This window comes from Notothenia rossii (assembly GCF_949606895.1).
Source record: "Notothenia rossii genome assembly, chromosome: 3".
NCBI lineage: Eukaryota > Metazoa > Chordata > Actinopteri > Perciformes > Nototheniidae > Notothenia > Notothenia rossii.
The window spans coordinates 21,283,906-21,304,815 of record NC_136901.1 but is presented as its reverse complement, the minus strand read 5'-3'; the positions used below and the strand labels follow the sequence as shown (position 1 = coordinate 21,304,815).

The 20,910-nt window shown below is 40.3% G+C and overlaps 1 protein-coding gene across 3 annotated transcripts in view; it reads left to right on the top strand.

Moving 5' to 3' along the window:
• pde5ab (phosphodiesterase 5A, cGMP-specific, b) overlaps positions 1-20,910 on the top strand; it is an 89,130-nt gene that overhangs the window by 33,578 nt on the left and 34,642 nt on the right. For all 3 annotated transcript variants that reach the window (XM_079668077.1, XM_079668076.1, XM_079668075.1), the window contains exons 2-7: positions 826-1,306; positions 2,802-2,975; positions 12,565-12,654; positions 13,573-13,644; positions 14,309-14,398; positions 14,628-14,765. In XM_079668077.1, the coding sequence (XP_079524203.1) occupies positions 826-1,306; positions 2,802-2,975; positions 12,565-12,654; positions 13,573-13,644; positions 14,309-14,398; positions 14,628-14,765 (1,045 nt within the window). The remainder of the gene's footprint in view (positions 1-825; positions 1,307-2,801; positions 2,976-12,564; positions 12,655-13,572; positions 13,645-14,308; positions 14,399-14,627; positions 14,766-20,910) is intronic.

Here is a 20,910-nt window from a genome sequence, read left to right as displayed (position 1 = left end):
CTGGATAGATGTCTCTTTTGATTTGGTACAGAAACAGATCATGTGAATTTTGGGGATTTCAGGAGTAACTTTAAACTATAACAATAGTCTACCTGTCAACCAGTGTGTGTTCTATTATTGGATTTTTTTTATGAATGTTACTTGTAATTTCTAATTTTAAATATTATGTGCACGACCTTTATCTAATAGTGTTTTATTTTTTGTATCTATCTTCACTTCTCCCCTCTGTGGGAAGACTATTCTGATTGTGTATTTAGTCATACGTTTAAAGGTAGGGTAGGTAAGAATGGAGAAACCAGCTCGAGTGCGCTAGAATTTGAAAGTATGCAGCCGAAAAAAGTCTGCCCCTTCCTTCAGACTTCCTTACAGAGCCCCTCCTCCAACGCACACAAACACGCACATGACCAATGAGGGCACGAGATAAGTTTGTGCACAGATGGAAGGCTGACAGGCAGGTAGGCCATCCAGTTATTTTAGCCGGGCCGGCTAAAATGATTGGTTTCCATGGCTTCCACAGATGACATTTTTTTATGTATTTATTGTCAAAGCATTTAATATATTCATTGCTATCGGGATTTTAAGAGCATTCCATGGAATATAACAAAAAGTGTTTCTGAAGTGAATTACCTACCCTACCTTTAATGTGTGCTATGTTCCAACTGTCAGGAATTACAATGTTTGTGTATGTTGGTGTAAATAGTTATTATGTAATAAAGGTCAAGTGTTAGATAATATACTGTTAGTCATATCTCATGTTTTAGGTGGTACTATCCTCTGTCAGATCCAGATGTTTGTCCCAGTCTCAGTGTGTGTCCTGTGCTGCAGGGAGATGGTGAACGCCTGGTTCTCTGAGCGAGTTCACTCCATCCAGCAGTCTTCCTGCAAAGAGAATCCTACACAGCAGCACTCCGGCCCCCCCTCTGCCTCCACAATCCTCCCAACTACACTCCAGGACAGCCGCTGCCCGTCCCCCATCCCGGCCCCCATCCCGGCCCCTGGCACCCCCACCCGCAAGATATCAGCGTCAGAGTTTGACCGCCCGCTAAGACCCATCGTGGTGAAAGACGCAGAGGGCTCTCTGACGTTCCTGAGTGATGCCGACCGGGAGACGGTCCCTCTGCGCGGCTCTGTGATGGGCGAGGGGGGTATCGGTGGGGGGGGCAGCGGGGCAGGAAGTGACCGCTGCGCCAGGCTGCTGGAGCTGGTGATGGATGTGTCCAGTCATCTGGACGTGACAGCACTCTGTCACAAGATCTTTCTCCACATCAACGAGCTGATCGCTGCAGACCGCTACTCCCTGTTTCTGGTAGGAACACAAACTACTGTTTTCGAACTGTTATCTAACTGCAGCAGCAGGGGGGTCCAAACCTTTTTCACTGAGAGCCACATACAGAAAAATATACGAAGGGCTGGCATATTAATGCATGAACACTATTCGAGAAGTACAATATAAGACAAGCACTAGTTTCAGGTTGGGGCCATGTTCCATTATACTTTAAGAATTTGCTGCAGGCCAATTAAAAATGGACCACGGGCCACAATTTGCCCCCAGGCCGCAGTTTGGACACCCCTAACCTAGAGCACTGTGATCAGCCGGAGCAGGGGGAGTGAGACGGGCCTCTACAGGATATGTGTGCTGTGAAACGTCTCTTAAAAAGTGCTTACACTCACCAACATGCTCACATCTCAGCTTTCGCTCAAACTGCTGATGTGATGTTATTCAGAGTCTATAAAGGTGTTTTACCATACAATGTAGGTGTTATTCTGTCATTGAAGGGCCACTCTATCATGCCAGCTATTGTTTTGCCTTTGTGCATATTTTACATGATGTGCAGACTCACAGGATTTCTCACTGTGAGCGACCTTTACATTACACACAGTTTTAATTTGATCCATTTTTAACATAGAGGTGTTGACTTGTTCAGCTCTAATTTACTGTATCAGAATCTTAATGTCTTTATTAGTCCCACAGAAATGGACATTGTTAAGAGGCCTTCATAACATATTAGAGATATCAATTACACAAAGTACAATTTACAAAAGTATATTGATGACAGGTGGATAAAAATAAGTACAGTAACAATATTTAAAAAGAAAGTCAAATAAAATAAGAGTAAAAATCGTGGGTTTGCTATCCTGTCTCCAAAATGGTAGAATGAGCTCCCCATTGACATCAAGAGAGCAGAAAGCTTACACATCTTCCGGGGCAGACTGAAAACTCATCTCTTTCGACTCCACTTCGAGCAATACAATTACAAACAAAGCACTTATATACTAATAAAGGACTGGCTTATCTAAAGCCAGTTGAGTAGCACTTGAAATGTTTGGCTCTATGAAACCTGATGTACTTATATGATTCTGTTTTCTTTAAGTTTGTATCTTCTTGGTCGAACGCACTTATTGTAAGTCGCTTTGTAATGTAATGTATGTAGAAAAAGTGTGATGGCAGCCAGATAACAGTAGTGATTGCAGAGTGTTTTATAGATTGTGTTACAGTAGTTAAATAACCTCATCAACTAAGAGCTAGCAGCCAGAACAAATAATAATTATAAAGCGGTATATATAGTTTACTTTTACATTGTCTTTTTCCTGTACAGGGGGAATGGAATTCTTGCTGACACACTCTCATAAGATTTGTTGTTGTGAATATTACTATAACCCATATCAACTTGTTATCTTGCATGAAATTAAGAGTATTTGTTTGCTTTCTTGCTGTGTATGGAGTGTTAGCAAATACAAAGGGGCACAATAATATATTTCCTTGTTTTGATGAGTCCTGCTGTTTCTGTTTCTGGTCCCAGGTGGGCGAGGACAGCTCCAACAGGAAGTTCCTGGTCAGCCGTCTGTTCGATGTGGCAGAGGGGTCCACGTTGGAGGAGTCCTCCAGCAGCTGCATCCGGCTGGAGTGGAACAAGGGCATTGTGGGACATGTAGCCGCCACCGGACAGCCGCTCAATATCAAGAATGCTTACGAGGTAGGGTTTTCAATTATTTTCCATGCGTGTTGAACCATGTGTGTGCTTTCAGGTGCATTCAGTAGTTTGTGCTGACAGAGCACATAATTGAGGGGGAATAAATAGAGATCAAAGAAGTAGGTTTGCTGGAGGATACATCTTCACTACTGAAAAGACTCGCATACACACGTATTTTACTCATAACACTTTCAGGGTACTGACCTTATGTGCAGCAGATATAAATCCTTGGGTTGGCACATTTCTGTGGGCGGCACCAATGTACAGTGTGTGAGTGTATTGATCAGGCTGATTGTACAATTATAAGTACATCCTCCATATTTATACATATGGTAGGCTACATTTCCACTGATCTGAAACAGCATAGATGAAGTCATTGACAAGGTAGTACATTTAGAAAGTCATTGGAAATGCAGCCACCAGCAGCCTAGCTAATGGAACACTATTTTCTGTGGCGCTGCGAAGATGTGGACCCAACATCGGACCAGCAGAGTGATACAAGTAAATGTCCTGGACATCTTAATCTCTTCCCAACGCGATCAATGATCAAACCACCTAGCCTTTGACACGTTCCACCAAGTGCCAGAACTATTTATTAGGAATAAACTGTTTTTCATCAAGTGAAAATACATAGCTCCTACACATTTCCCATAAACCACAACCCATTTTTACATTTTCTGGTTTAACATTTTCAACAGGGAGCAATGTTTAATATATGCCAGATCTGAAACAGTTAAACACAAAAGATGAGCTAACAGGTTACAGTGTTGGGGTTGTATCAAAGACGTCAATGAATTGTGTTGCAGGGATATCTTTCGTTCCTCAGGATAGCACTATTCTGACCTCAGTACAGTGAAAGACCTGGTTGTCAATATTAGATCTGTGTCTGTTCTCCCTCCCCATCGCCTCCCCCTCACATTGTTCCCCTTGTCTCAGTCACCCTGCACCTAAGCAAACATTCAAACTATCGAAAGGGAAAGTTACACGAGCGTTCAGACTCCAATAACTGATGGATCAGCCCCATGTGGAGATTATAGGATAGTTGAGTGTGTGTGTGGTTGAATTCTGTTTATTGATCACTGACTTGCTAAGTGAGTGACAGAAAAACAGAAGTACATTGGCATCACTTTGTTAGAAAAAGTGGTGGGGACACTCCCCCCCCCGTAAACAATACCTGTACATACATACAGATGCTTACAATACTTTTTGGGCAACTAATGCATTAACTATGCTACACTGCATCAAAGTGGGAGCAACAATTGATTACTATTCTCTATTCAAAATATTAATACTAATATTAAACGTGTCGAAGTTGCAATTTGCACCATATAATTTTATGATGTTTGTGATCTCAATCCATCCTTTGTTTTCCTATCATGGGCAGTGCCTCGAACTAATGTGTTTTCAAGCGATGCTTGACTTTACTTCAGACATTTCCCCAGAGATGCTCGTTGAAGCAGATCGTATCTTCATACATTCTTTGTACTCCAATAAGTGCCTTCTGTTGAGGTGGTTGAGTAAATGACTTGTGTTACCTCCTCGCACAACAATTTGAGTTCAACGGCATTTGCAATAATTGGTCCAATTTGGTCAGATTTTTGGAATCCAGAAAACCTCCAGACGACAGACAGCTCCTCTCCTCAGTTCTTGTGTTTCCATCTCCAGTCTCCTGTTATGCAGTGTCCATCTTTACATTCAGCTTCACATGTTATGCTACTGCTGCTACGCTTGGTGCTGTACCCAGCATGCATTTCATCGCTGCAGCAGTGAAAGAGCCCCTTCGCCACTTTTTCAACGGCATTGCGGTATATGAAAAATGTATATCATACGGCAGGGATGGGCAAATGGCGGGCCGCGGGCCGCATGCGGCCCCCACCTCCCCTTTTTGCGGCCCTCAGATTCATTTATAAACAACGTAATTAGTTAAAAAAAAAAAAAAATGTTTTACTTGTAGTACTGATACCGTCCACTAGACTCCTAGTTACGTCGCGAGCTGCGTACATGATTTCAAATATACCGCAAAATAATCTGTGACGCATTTGTGTGTATTGTGTTTGTTTCCCGGGGAAACCCTCACAAGGAACACCGGCTGTTGTTATGTCTGCTGTGACGTTAAGTTTCCTCTTTTAATTATGCCTTTACAAGCTTAAAAGTTGTATTTATCATCTGAATTTGGCGAAACAAGTTTAATATTCTTAAAACCAAGACTTTGTTTATTTGAAATCAGATGAAAACAAACTGTCACGGACCCTGCCGTGTTATCTATGATTACTACGCTTTTCATTCATAATTTCAGCGGGAAGGAGGGGGAGTGGCGCTGAGGAACAGCAGAGTGCGGACTGACAGGTGTCTGTGTTGACATTCCCCTTATTGTAGAATAAGGGGAATGCAGAGACAGGCTACAAGTGTTTTAGGTTCAAGTTAGACAACTAATATCTGGGTTAGTGTTCATGACTTGTATGTCATCTTAATGGTTAATATCAATACACAGACATTTTCCGTGCTTTCCAATAGTTTAAAATCGTTTTATTCCACTGTTTAATAACCTGTTCAATACAAACATGCCACTTGTAAAAATGAAATAACATTTCTGTGAACTGATATTTGTTTGGTGAGCTTATTAGAGGATGTTCCCATTTTTTGGGGATCTTCCCTTTGATTGTAAAACGTAAATGAAGATGTCAGACTTAGTATATTTGTTAATAATTACATACAACACATGGAATTTTTGTGTGTGTGTGTTCCAAGTGAATCTGCGGCCCCCTGGTTGCCAGTACATCAATGATGTGGCCCCCACCACCATCAAAGTTGCCCATCCCTGTCATACGGTATAAAGTTGACGGTATTTGGTATGAAGCGGTATACCGCCCAGCACTAGCAGCAGGGTTGTAGGAGATGCTCACAATAGAGTATTAACACAGTTTGATGTAAACGTGTGACTTAGAGATACGCTGTAAATAAATGCAGTTAGTATTACTTTACAACGTATTGATCAGTTGACTTGACTTGAAACCTTTTTCCGCCCTTCCTCCAATCCCAGATCGAATTACAGCATGGTGACCTCAGTAGAATAAGCCCCTGACCTTAACCCTCTCCAGCTGTTCCCACATTGTATTTGCATAGTTGAATATTATCTTTAACTGTTTTACTTAAATAATGAAAATTCGATTGACATTTTTTTTATTTGCGAGAGTAGGATGGAGGAAACAGGAATGTGTGTTTTTGGCTGCACACTGAGTGAGATCTTCCTCTTAAAGAGTTGCGAGTGTCTTCAAAAAGAAGCGGATTTGTGTGTGTGTGTGTGTGTGTGTGTGTGTGTGTGTGTGTGTGTGTGTGTGTGTGTGTGTGTGTGATGTGCGTGCGTGCGTGCGTGCGTGCGTGCGTGCGTGCGTGCGTGTGTGGGTGGAAGAGAGAGAGGGAGAGAGGGAGAAGTATGGGGCTATGATTAAATGCATGTGTTTTTTGTGCAGTCAAATGTGTGTGTGCTTACCTGAGTGACCTCGTCTGAAATGTCAAATATGTCGTTCTCTTCACTTAGACTGTATTTATACTCAAAAGACAACTCAAACTGAGGTATAGACTTAGAATCAGAGGTGGGAGAAGTACTCAGATATTGTACTTAAGTAAAAGTAGAAGTACCAGAGTGTAAGAATACTCTGTTACCGGTAAAAGTCTTGCATTCAAAATGTTACTCAAATAAAAGTAGAAAAAATATTAGCATAAAAATATCAAAGCTGTATGGTGCAGCTAGTTTGAATGACTTTGTATACTGCAGGGTAGCTTGTGAATTTACTCCAGGTGGAACTAAAGTCTGATTTAACACTTGATTATATTTCACATCATTCATCCACATCTGTAAAGTAACTAAAGGTATTAAATACATGTAGTGGAATAAAAGTAGCATCCAATGGAAATACTCAAATAAAGTACAAGTACCTCAAATTGTACTTAAGTACAGTACTTCTATGGCCTTACAGATGTATAGGATCAAAGGCATATTGGCTATAATATTTCAAACGTAGTGTCTTTGGAAAGTTTCCCTCAGTGAATCAGCTCAGTGGAATATGATTCATGAACCTGTCTGTGGATCAGTAAGTGAATGCCTTGTGTCAAGAAGTATCAGGAACTGAACCTTGAGATTCCTTTTACACAATAAAAACTCTTACTAAATACTAATCAAATAATTAACAATAAGTTTAACACAAACTGATTCTTGTTTGTAACAATCTTTTTTTAAATGTATCTTGAAGTTACTTTCTTATTGAGATATGACCTACCTTGTATTGTAGGCAATGCATTTTGTTATCATATAATGTTATATTGTAACAACAATTCCATAAGCTTATCTGTTTAGATTCAGAATCAGGTTTTAAGCATACAATAAATTTGCTTTGGTGTGCGATGGTGCATGCACAAACACAGTAAGAATTATTTAAAAATAAATAATAATAAATAAATATACAAAAAATATGTACAATAGATGGATATACAATTTAAAAAAGGGAAGCATTGAACAGAAATGAGCAAAAAATACAGGAATATGCAGTTGTTTCATAAGTTTGCCCACTTACAAAGAAATTGACATTCTATAATTGTAGGATTATTTTAACAGTGAGAGTAAGAGTATCAAAAAGAAAATCCAGAAATTAACATTATATAAAAGATAAAAATGTATCTGCATTTAACTGTGGGAAATAAGTATTTGATCCCCTTGCATGTGTTAGTACTTGGTGGAGAAACCCTTGTTGGACGCATAGAGGTCAGACACTTCTTGTAGTTGGTCTCCAGGTTTGTGCACATCTCAGGAAGGATTGTGGTCCACTCCTCTCTGAAGACCCTCTCCAAATCCTGCAGGTTTTGAGGCTGATGCTGGCATCTGGAAGCTTCAGCTCCCTCCACAGATTTTCTATGGGATTAAGGTCCGGAGACTGGCTAGGCCCATCCATCACCTAAATGTGCTTCTTCTTTAGCCACTCCTGTGTTGCCTTGGCCGTATGTTCAGGGTCATTGTCCTGCTGGAAGACCCCTCCATGACCCATTACAGTGTCCTGGCTGAGGGAAGGAGGCTATCGGCCAAGATGTTACGGTACATGGCCCCGTCCATCCTCTCCTCGATGCAGGGAAGTCCTCCTGTCCTCTTAGTAGAGAAACACCCCAAAGCAGAATGTTTCCACCTCCATGCTGACGGTGGGGATGGTGTTCTGGGGTTATAGTCAGCATCTCTCTTCCTCCAAACACAGCGGGTCGAGTTGATGCCAAAGATCTTGATTTTGGTCTCATCTGACAACATCATCTTCTCCCAAGCCTTCTCTGGATCATCCAGATGTTCATTGTCAAACTTCAGACGGGCCTTTCATGTTCTTCTTGAGCAGGGGGCCTTCAGGCGCTGCGGGATTTGATCCATTATGGTGTAGTGTGTAAACAATAGTTTTCTTGGCGACTGTGGTCCCAGCTGCCTTGAGATCATTAAGAAGTTCCTCCATTGTAGTTCTGGGCTGATCCCTCACATTTCTCACGATCATCGATACCCCAAGGGGCCAGATCTTGTGTGGAGCCCCAGACCGAGGGCGATTGATACTCATTTTGTGTTACTTCCATCTCTGAATAATGGCACAACAGTTGTCTCCTTCTCCCCAAGCTGCTTTCTGATGGTCTTGTAGCCATGTAGAAATACTTATTTCCCACAGTTAAATGCAAATACATTGTTATCTCTTATATGGTGTACATTTCTGGATTTTCTTTTGGTATTCAGTCTCTCATTAGTAAAATAAACCTACCATTACAATTATAGACTGTTCATTTATTTGTAAGTGGGTAAACTTACAAAATCTGCAAGGGATTAAATAATGATTTCCTCCACTGTAAGTGTGTATACTTCAGGGACAACAACACACTAAACAGCATCGCCAGCCTCACACACACATTCTCACACTCACACACACAGTCTCACACACACAGTCTCCAAGCATGGTTTCTGTGTTTCTGAGAGAGATAGAGAGATAAAGGGAGATTTCCTGCTGGGTACATTCCTTATTTGGTAGCGCTATCATCTGGTTGCCCGCCAACCATAAGACCATGATGATGATGATGCTATGATCTACCTGCATTTGATTAACTTTGTGTGTGTGTGTTTGTGTGTGTGTGTGTGTGTGTGTGTGTGTGTGTGTGTGTGTGTGTGTGTGTGTGTGTGTGTGTGTGTGTGTGTGTGTGTGTGTGTGTGTGTGTGTGTGTGTGTGTGTGTGTGTGTGTGTGTGTGTGTGTGTGTGTGTGTGTGTGTGTGTGTGTGAATGTGTGTGTGTCCTGGTGAGAGCATGTTTTGGTTTTGGTGTGTGTATTTTCAAATAACTCACGTTGCTTATAAGTGTTCTGTTATTGTAAGTAAGTAAGTAAAAGTTTATTTCTAAAGCACCCCTCCCAGCAAGAATGCACAGAGTGCTGTACAAAATATAGCAGTCAAAACAATTAGGCCAATATGGCACTAAGGCATAATAATAACAAAGCATAACATGACAGGAAAATAGAATAAAAACTTAAAAACAATATACAAACATGAAACCAAGAAGAGTGCAACCGTGGAGAGGATGCTCAAAGACAAAAATTGTGCGTATGTTACATATGATCTGTGTCTATGCTGCACTCTATTTGTGCAAGTGTGTGTTTGTTGTGTGTGTGTGTGTGTGTGTGTGTGTGTGTGTGTGTGTGTGTGTGTGTGTGTGTGTGTGTGTGTGTGTGTGTGTGTGTGTGTGTGTGTGTGTGTGTGTGTGTGTGTGTGTGTGTGTGTGTGTGTGTGTGTGTGTGTGTGTTTGTGCAACTGCAGAACCTAATACTGCTTTCAGGAAGTTCCTATGTGTCATCTGAGGGACTCCCCAGCTCTCTGATTTGATCTACCTTCTCATTAGTCTCAGGATTACACCCCCTATTTTTAGTGCTTTTCTGCTGCAAAAATTGTTTAGGGATACAATTTTCCACATCAGTCAAAAAAGGTCTGGGAATCAGATAATAGACATTATGTTTGTAAAAACATATACAAACACAACAACATATTAAGGTGTGTAAACAATTTGGTAGCGCAACTAAAACATGTATACCTTTCTGTTTTATACAAAATGACTATATGAGATATAGAGAATCTGATACGGCATTTTGAATTGTGTTTGTAAAGGTTATTCTGTAGAGGCCTTGAGTTACAGGCCTGTTTTACATACTAATTGATATTGTTTAACCTTACCCAGTACAGCAGTTGTCTAATCATCTCTTAGCAACCGTAACAAGGCCTGGCAGGCTGTTCTGATGGGATGTCCACCGGGCTGAAGGAGAGGAGTGGTCACTGGCTGGGGAGGAGTCTCCCTATGTGCCAAAGCACACTGAAACAACGGAAATGTTGACTTTAATTAAGTGCATTATGTCAACAGATTTCACATAATGGTATTATGTTAGTTGGAAGGAATCATATTACGTTTAATAGCATTGCTTTCAACTAACATAATACAGTTATGTTGCATGTCAGTGCAATGACCCAGTGTTTAAAACACTGTGTCAAAACCATGTGTAAACTACATTGTTTGAGAAGGCAGCGGTTGACGGGTGATTCAACAGTCAGCGAGCAGGATGGGGCTTGGGAATAGTCAATTGTACACCTTTTGTTCCAGTTATATAATCATTCAAGAGTAAACAGCATCAGCAGAAAAAGCAGATGAAAACAGAGGAAGTGTTCTTACTTAAATAATATACTTAGGATAAAGACACAATTAGGATAGGCCTATCTCTTTCGGCAATCAAAGTTGTGTGATACCACACTGAACCTGTTTGTGTGGGATTTTATTCTACAATCTGCCCCCTTGAGTTTGGAGGATAATGGTTTGTAGAGGAAGAGCTGTGTTTAAAGGTCAGCGCTGGGTGGAAGAGTAGCCAACAGGGGAAAAGTCCTCTAAACATCCAGTGCTCCTTAACATGCCTTCAGAAGCTCCTCCTCCCTCTTCAACTCAACACTTGTGCATCAAGGAAGTACTAACAAAACTATGAAGAATGGAATCTTTACTTTGCATAATGTTGACACAGCTGTGTGCATGCAGCTCTACAGAAAATAACTTTTAGTTTTAGTGTGGATGGTTAAACTGTATGCAGCCTGTCAGGGTTTCTGTTTCTGGATGGTGCATACTGTTTATCAATCAATCAATGTCAATCAATGTTTATTTATATAGCATATAGCCCAATATCACAAATGTTACATTTGTCTCAGTGGACTTCATAGTCTGTACAGAATATCAGTATGCCAATACGACACCCCCTCACATCGTACAAGGAAAAACTTCCAGAGAAAACCCACAGTTTAAAGGGGAACATGGGAGAAACCTCAGGGAGAGCAACAGAGGAGGGATCCCTCTCCTTGGACGGACAGACGTGCAATAGATGCCGTGTGTAAATCGAAGAGATAATACATTTTACAGCGTAGGTAGACTTAATGTTTGGAAATGCATGTGTCTATAATAATAAGATTAATCTACGAAGATGTCAACAATACTGTGGGAGGATTATAATGATTACTTTACATGACATGTTATTTAGCTGACACTTTTATCCAAAGCAACTTGTAAACACTCCAGTACTGTAGACATACCTACAGGATCAATGAGGGGTTAGGTTATATCTATCTGGCCGGGAATGTAACCACTGACCTTCTGATTGGTTGACGTCCATCTCCAGGAGTCACAGCGGGCCGATAAAGGGGCATTTTACCATTGAAAGCCAATGCCATTTTTGTCCAATCAAAAGGTGTTAGCCAATGACCATCCATTCTGTGGAGGAATGGCTGCCAACAATGTAAATGTCCCCTCTGTGGGACTGATAAAGGTATTCTGATTCTGAACTGTTGCTGGCAGATTGTATCACATGCAGCAAAATGAGCTACCAGCTAGTCAGAACCCTGTTTTTTATCTCCTCCTCAAACTTGTGATCTTGTTTATTTGATTTCGGAAAGGCTCAATAAAGACATCACTCCTAAACTTGTCAAATGCCAAGTTTTCAAGCTTTCCCTTTTAGGAGAGCTACTCTTCAGAGAAGTTATCAGGAGTCACAAGCTCCCTTTCTCTGTAACCAACTTCTAGTTTTTATCAGGGAGGCAGGGTCCTAACTTTGAAGTGTGCTGAAGACTTTTATTTTGAATAAAACCTTATAGTTTCAGCTGGTTTAACATTACCCTATGTTTCTCTTACGTGTTATGGAATTCTTATTTTGTATTTGTATGGCCTTTTTGTTGTATTTTACCTTCTTTTATTTGTTTCTAGTTTATTTTTGTCTTTCATGTTTGTTAATCTGTTAAACCCACTCAAACAGACGTGTTTTGAGATATTGGGCTATAGAATAAGCTTTGATTTCAATTAAAGGGGAAAGCGTGAAAAGTCATTGGGCAGCAGATGGTTATTAGAATGTTTCAGATGTAACGCTAACAATATCTGTTGTGAAAGGCATTAGCACGAACAGATATGATTATAAAAGAACAGGTTTCAGTCCAAAAATGTAGGTCAGACTTATTTGGACACTTTGTATTGCTTTGAAGATGGGATAAAAGGATGTTTATGATTTTCCTCCCCAGGACCCTAGGTTTAATGCTGAAGTGGACCTGATCACAGGATACAGAACACAGAGTATCCTGTGCCTTCCCATAAAGAACCACAGAGGCGAGGTAAGACCAGACATGCTACAGCTGGTGTTTTATTAGGATAAGATAAGACATAAGTAAACAAGGCATTGCACACAATGTGAAAATGAAAAGGAGTACGCTATAAACAGACATAAACATAAAATATAAACATCTAAAAAAAAAACAGAACTTCAAAGTAAAAAAAGAATGACAGTGGAAGATATATATTTGAAGAATGTCTGTCAAATATACACTAAGGGCCAATTACAGCTCACAACATATAAAAGTAGGATATTATTAACATGGAGTGGGCGAGGATAGCATATAAAATAAAATATCAATGTACTCGTCCATCTGTATATAGTGTATTCACACTGCACCTTAGTTACTGATGTTACACTATTTACCATAAACCAGAATGATAGTGGCTTATCTTAAATGACTCATGGGGCTTTACTTTGGCTGAAAGAATATCTCGATGTTAGTTTGCTTGATTGTGATGGAGATGGCTACAACATGTAATAATTGAACTCCATGTGTTGACATCTCTGACATTTAAGACAACAAAAATAAATTCCCTAACGTAGACCAGATGATTAGAGTTTCTCTAAAAAACGCTACACTCCTTTGTAGATCATCTTTTCCTGGAACATACCTGGGCTAAAACACTGCGGCCTACTCAGTTATTTACGCTTTAAATGGGCTTTGGAAAAAGATATAACGGCCTAAGTGCCCTCCAGCCTTTTTGGCAGGGAGCTGACATTCTTCCAGCAGGTATTCACTCTTTGAACCTGAACCTTAACCGCCACAGTTTTTCCAAGTCTTTAAGTCTTTAAACAACTGAACAATTTATTGCATCCTTTTCCAACCAAAAACTTGAAGGCCTTGTTGACATCCATGTTGACAGGATGTCTAGCAGCCTTATTCTTTTGATTTGTACTCTCTTATTTTTTCTCACAGGTAGTTGGAGTGGCTCAGGCGATCAATAAGAAATGTGGGGAGGACAGTGCCTTCACTGAGCAGGATGAGAGGGTGAGTGAAGGTCACTGGTTCCACTACAACCACATGTTGTCAATATGAATGAATACAGAACGGTAGACAAATTGTGTGAGAAAGACATATTGTTCTTCAAGGTGTGGGTTAACAAAAGCTCAACTTTTGCTGCCTCGTTCTTTCAACCTTTACCTGTGTGTGTCCTATCTTATATCATCTGTCATATTCAGTGGCGGAAAGTAACTCAGTAGATTTACTCCAGTACTGTACTTAACTACAATTTTGAGGTATTTGTACTTCACTTAAATATTTCATTTTGTATTACTGTATACTTCTACTCCACTACAGTTCAGAGGTAAATGGTGTACTTTTACTCCACTACATGTATTTAATTCCTTTAGTTACTTTACAGATTTAGATTACAGTAATGATGAGAAATATAATCAAGTCTTAAATCAGACTTTAGTTCCACCTGGAGTAAATTCACAAGCTACCCTGCAGTATACAAAGTAATGAGTACTTTTACTTGTAGCTGAGTATTCCTACACTCTGGTAATTCTACTTCACTTAAGGATAAATACTCACTTCTGGTCATTTTCCTTTCTCCTTCATTGATAAAGAAAGAGTCTCGTCTTGTTCCCTGTCATTGTAATTGTTCTGTTATCTATACATGGTGTTCAGATGCTGTTCTGTTGCTCTCCAGGATTTCTCAGCCTATCTGGTCTTTTCAGGCATCGTCCTGCACAACGCCCAGCTCTACGAGACCTCTCAGCTGGAAAACAGACGCAATCAGGTGGGTGTGAAAGTGGGTCCCTGAAGGTGTGAACACAACACTGAGCATGACATGTGTGTGTGTGTGTGTGTGTGTGTGTGTGTGTGTGTGTGTGTGTGTGTGTGTGTGTGTGTGTGTGTGTGTGCGTGCGTGCGTGCGTGCGTGCGTGCGTGCGTGCGTGCGTGCGTGCGTGCGTGCGTGCGTGCGTGCGTGCGTTTGTGCGTGCGTGCGTGCGTGTGTGTGTGTGCAGGTGCTGTTAGACCTGGCCAGTCTGATCTTTGAGGAGCAGCAGTGTCTGGAGGTTCTGCTGAGGAAGATCGCAGGAACCATCCTGTCCTTCATGCAGGCCCAAGCCTGTACAGTGTTCACCACTGAGGACGAGTCCATGGTTAGTCACACACACACACACACACACACACACACACACACACACACACACACACACACACACACACACACACACCTTCCAGGAAGGAAGGAAGGATAAAAAGAAGGAAGGAAGCAAGAAGAGGGAGAACGGAAGTAAGGAAGGAATAAAAACAGGTGTTTTTAATGCAGGCGCATTAACATTAATGGAGGTACTTTGTAGATATTGCAATACAATTGGTGGGGATTGATCGACAAGCTTGGTTACACTTTTCCGACATCTTGATTGATTCAAGGCTTCTAAAAATAATCTCAGGCCTGCACGGAAACTCAAATCAGCAGTTATATTGAAGCAGCCATTTGATTCAAGCTTTCCAAACATTAGAAAACTCTAAAAAGTATGTATGTTAGAGTATGGGTATAGAAAAGGTGGTGACTCAAAAAGGGAAATGAGACCTTACTTACCTTTCTGTGGCAGAGTATACGGGAGGAAATCAAAAACGCACTGATTTTGTTGAAAGATGATGCTTCATACTGCACCATAGCAATATTTAAATAATATTTATTTCCCCAGAGCTCTCTGGGTCATGCAGCTATTTGTGGGTCCTGAGTAAGGACCTGGACTCACACTGGGCCAGGGTCCATTAAGTAGCTATTCTGCTATTTGGTACAGATGCTAATAAAAATACATGATTATTTGTATTATTATTGTCATTCTCAAAATTTGAATCATCATGCACAAATGATCATTCCTTATATATTTTTTTATCATATAACAATCGTAAAATCAGTCAAAACAACAGCTGTTCTTTCCAAATCGTCTCACCGCAATGTGTTACATGTTTGTGTATGCTCTTAGAAAACTGTTGAAACAATACATATTTGAAATGTAAATATGAATGACTAATTACAATTAAACCTGTTGCTTCTCTGAGTGTACTGCTTACAAAGAGCTGACGTGTGTATGTGTACGTCTGGCTAAAACCACATGTCTGGACATAACAACATGCCAATTATAGTGATGTTTCAATATGTTACCCACAACCATTATCCTTTTGACTAAAAGATGCACATGACAGGTCAGATGGTGTAGTGGTCTAATTACTACAAATACTTTTAGTGAATGGTATGTTATTGTAGGCACTGATGCTACTGCATTTCAACCTTCTCTAGCATTACTTATATTCAGTGTTGTAGTGGGGATTTTTTTACTGGGTGGACGCTATTTTAATTAGGTCATCCCAAACAATGCCACAAGTGTGCACGCGCGCAGTGCACTCACAAAACGGGCAGACAGGTCCACAGAAACTACCGTTATGCTTAGTCCTACTTTAGTTACTGTACTGCAAAAAGCAGATGGTGCTGCGCTCAACACACATACAGACTCAAAACCATGGACACACCGGCACATAAGTTACATAAACAATTTATAGGCCTAAATTGCATAAATGCTTGAGCTACAGTATTTGCAAATGAGCAGACAGCGCTGCTTCTCTCTCTCTATCTCCACTTTCAAAATCTATTTAAAGCTCATAACAAACAAACAAAATTCCCAAAGTTGTCCTGAAATTAACTTATTAAATAAACGAAACGAAAAATATAGCCTACTTATGCAAACAACATTGAATCTGGACTTGAAATGATTCTGATTAGGCCTAGCCTAATGGCGAATAAACGGATCTTGTATGCACACTGCTTCGGCATTATTCCTGTTCGTTAGATAGTGTCCTTTGTGAATTTGTGTTGTTAATGTAATTTGTACTGCTCAGAGCACCACGAACACAAGGATTTTCCCATTTTAGACAGAATGCCTAAATCGTATTTTTTTGTTTGTGAACTGTCTCTTTAATATAAAAAACAAGATATTTTATTTCATGTTCAGTATTTACTGAGCTCCATGGGCTCTATGAGAGCAGTGTGTGTGTGTGTGTGTGTGTGTGTGTGTGTGTGTGTGTGTGTGTGTGTGTGTGTGTGTGTGTGTGTGTGTGTGTGTGTGTTTGTGTGTTTGTCCCTCTCATGACCTCAGAATTGCCAGACCAGCTGTCTCCACTTCTTTTATATCCCTCCCCTTTCTCTCTCTTCTCTGTCTTTCCTTCCTTACTAAACATTTACTCTAAGATTAGAGATCTTTTACTGGTCTTATCTGCCAGACGTCCTCTGTATACAGGTGTCAGCCTTACATGTCTGCAGTTTCTCAAACACGACCCACTTTGGATTTTAACATAACCTTTCACCTAGGAAAGGAACTTTCCTGTAGGAAGTATAATAAATGACATCGCACATCTTTACACTCGACTTTACCGGCAATAACACAAGAGTTTTCCAAAACGCTGCCCAGCGTTGGCTCACTTTATTTTACTGTGTGGCATCTGTTTAGAAACAGTGTGTGTGTGTGTGTGTGTGTGTGTGTGTGTGTGTGTGTGTGTGTGTGTGTGTGTGTGTGTGTGTGTGTGTGTGTGTGTGTGTGTGTGTGTGTGTGTGTGTGTGTGTGTGTGTGTGTGTGTGTGTGTGTGTGTGTGTGTGTGTGTGTGTGTGTGTGTATCTGAATGCTTTTGTTTGCTTGTGAGTTATATGTATTGCACTGATGATGTTAGATAGGGTTTGACATCTGGCTTGCCAGAACAACAAGGGTTGTGTTGTTTAGCCCTTCCCTATAAAACTAGAATTGGCTGCAGGTGTCCTGAACATATAAGGAGTGAGTGTGTGTTCATATTGTACCACTCTCTACAAAACAAAACCTACTGTCTGCCACTGCTCCTCCTGACACATAAATAATACAATGACCCAAAACTGGCCATGGTTTTAAAAAAACTATTTTTTAATCTGAAACCTCAATATGATTGAAGTTTGGTTGAGTTTAGATAACTCAAAGTATTTTGTTGGGTTCTGGAAAGTATGACCATACAGTAAATACAATTTTGGTCGTCTAAATATAACTTAGTCATCGTTTGGTTGTATTTTGCTAATTTGTGGTTATAAAAAAACAAGAATATGACAACGTCAAAAAACCAAGATGGTGGCAGCCGAAATGCCAAGCCGAGGCTTCAAAGTGGCAGACAAAACAATGGGCCGACGTCATGGCCATCTACTTCTTATAACAACATCTATGAGTTTAAAAATAAAACTGACATCTTTTGGGCGAGTTGCAGCACAATTACCCAAGAAGAAGATGTGTCAGTGACATAATGTCACAAACTTGGAAACACAAGGCACAAGACTCAAGTGCATGACCCGGGAGACAAAGGTAAAGTATGTGAAAAGTACTTTATTCCAAAAATAGGATGTACAAATAAGAATCGACACTCTTGACGAGGTGAAAAAGGTTTCAAAAAAGGCACAAAAGAAAATCGCTCACAAAGTGAAGAACAAAACTTACAAAATACTTCAGGAGCATAAATTAGGCTTGAGACCAAAATAACTAGTCGCTGGTATGCTGACTACTGGCATGGAGACAGGACAAGATGAACTGAAACAAGACAAGGGGAGAGTAGGGAATATAAGCAAGAGGTAACTAGGCACAGTTGGAAACAATCAGGGACGGGGCTGGTGCTGATGAGAGCGGGAGACACACACAAGGGTACGACTGCACTTTCACTATCAAACGTGTTTATGATGCGCCAGTGGAGGTCATAAATGTGCGTCTGCTGCTGTGGTGAAACTATGGAAACTACAGTTTTCTATACTACGGACAACAACATGGATGTATAATAAGAACGAAGGACTACTGTAAACTCATCTAGAGACTCTGCACCGTGCTCTGATGCTGTTGTTGTATGCTTTATGAACGTGGACAACAGAGAAACATATTCTTCATGACCAAAGTTGGAATTGAAATAAAAAAGGAAAGTGAAACTTATGCTCGTCACCCTCTCCCTCCGGTACATTAAATTATCTCAATACATATGATTGTATGAACTATGAAAAGATTTCAAAATAAATACAAATGTATTTATTCTAAATGTTACTCCTTAACATCTATCACTGTGTATATCACCATTCAAACATCTTTTAAAAGTTGAACAAACCCCACACAGCTCAGTAAACACTGTGAAATGTTGACTTTATTTGATAATTTCAGTAAAAACTAACGTTCGTATTCCTCTTTTTGATTATAATACTGATGAACGTTCAAAACAAAGCACTTTGGCAACTTACCACACATAAGCACCTCTTAAGCCCCAAGCCTGTTTTTCAGGTTTCAGGCTCGAAAATGACATTCCCAGAACAACTGACCATACTATATCTTACCCTCTAAAAGGGTTAATGTTACGTCCCCACTAGGGATGAGGAAGTGCAACACACACCAGTTGGGATTGGTATATTTATAAGGATTTATTATAGTTAAATAGTGGTGACAAAATAATAAAGGCGTGCAGCCTGGCATAAACAAAGTGCCAAATACTGATCGCTAACAATCAACAAAAGGAGGACTCCAAAAGGGAGTTTGACAGATCATACAGAGTAATAATTAGTACACAAAAAGGGAAACAAAAACCTCACGTTAAACGTGGTACATGTAACTGAAAAGGCTGTGCAAAAACACAGCTGCTGCTAATCTCTTATCACCCACAGAAGCACTGGGTTTAACAAGCTGCTAAACAGTAAAGTTTTAACACAGAGAAGTCAGTAAATCATCAAACAAACGAGTAAGAGGCTAGAAGTGTCTGTCCCACATCACAGAGCCTCCAGAATGATGATTGTTAGTGATGTGTCGGTCGCGAACGAGCCAATTCTTTTGAACGGCTCTTTGGTACGAACGAGGGGAACCGAGTCCTAGTTGGTGAGAGCCGTTCTTGTTATTATTAAATCGTTGGTCCGCACTCACTGCCTGCCAAAATCCACTCGCCTTTTAAAAAGCTCGATTTTGTTCCCCAAACGTATTCTGTGAAGACCCGCCCCTACTCTGATTGGTAGGTTTCAGCACGAGGAGTGAGATGGGGTTGGTCTTAATGGAATACGCGAGAGAGAGAAGTCATAACAAGTGGTACAGGACAAGTAGACAACATCCATGTCGGATGGAAAATTAGCCAAACATGAAAACGCAGCAGCATTTGGATGCACTTCAACCAAAACCCAGGCAATGATAAAGCGCACCATTTGTAAAGGCAAAATATCCTTTAAAGCAGGGTCAACAAATAATCTCCATTGCCACTTAAAAACACAGTATCTAATATTAAGAGCTGCATGAATTTCATTCAAGGCAAGGCAACTTTATTTACTTAACACATACAGAGGGTAAATTCAAAGTACATTCACTGACATGGTGACATTGATATGGCACCACCTTGTGTCATGTTTACAATGCCGATTATTGACATTAGGTCTGGCAATACAGTCAATCATTATCCTGGTAATTATTTCGCAGATAAACCTAGTAACCCCGCCCTCTTTAAAAAAAACGGCTCTTTTGAACGGCTCTTTTGAACGGTTCTTTGAAAGGAACGGAGCCATAAGATCCGGCTCCCTTCAAAGAGCCATAATTCCCATCACTAATGATTGTCCCCAGGCTTTGAAGTCATCTCCAGCAGCTGTGCGCTGCGATTGGAGTGCGTCGGCCCGGCGTGCTCCAATCACAATCCTCAGGGGGCGGACCAGGAGATGGTAGCCAATGACGTCAGGGCAACCGCACAGCTCCTTTACATATAACACAGATTAACACATTTAAGAGGACCAGGAAGGCAGCAGCCGTAACAGTTAAATTAATAATATTTTTTCTCAAAGTAATGATAAACCTGTAAATTGGATGTAGAAAAGTCAGAATCAATATAGATGTTTTTTATTTGAAAGAAATTTCAGATTGAACATTGTAAAAAACTGTAATTTATAGTGTCAAAAAAAAGTACAAAAAATATTTTGTACTTATAGTGAAAACTAACCTTGGATGATGGGTTAGTTGACTAAAAGCTTTAGGAATCCAAAGTACAACATATAATAAGTACTCTGTATCAAGATTGATGCAAAACAAGTGATATTTGACCTTTTTATGCAGATTTAGCAAAAAAAACCTCTTCTGGGGCCATTTGGGTGGATTTTCCTTATCAAGGCCCCCCTTCTTCGATTTTGACATATGACATCTCTTTCTGACCGTTAGAGCAAATAGAATCGAAGAGAAATCGCCCCGCACACACTCATGTTAAAAAAAAAGTTTACGTCTTCACGCATTCAAT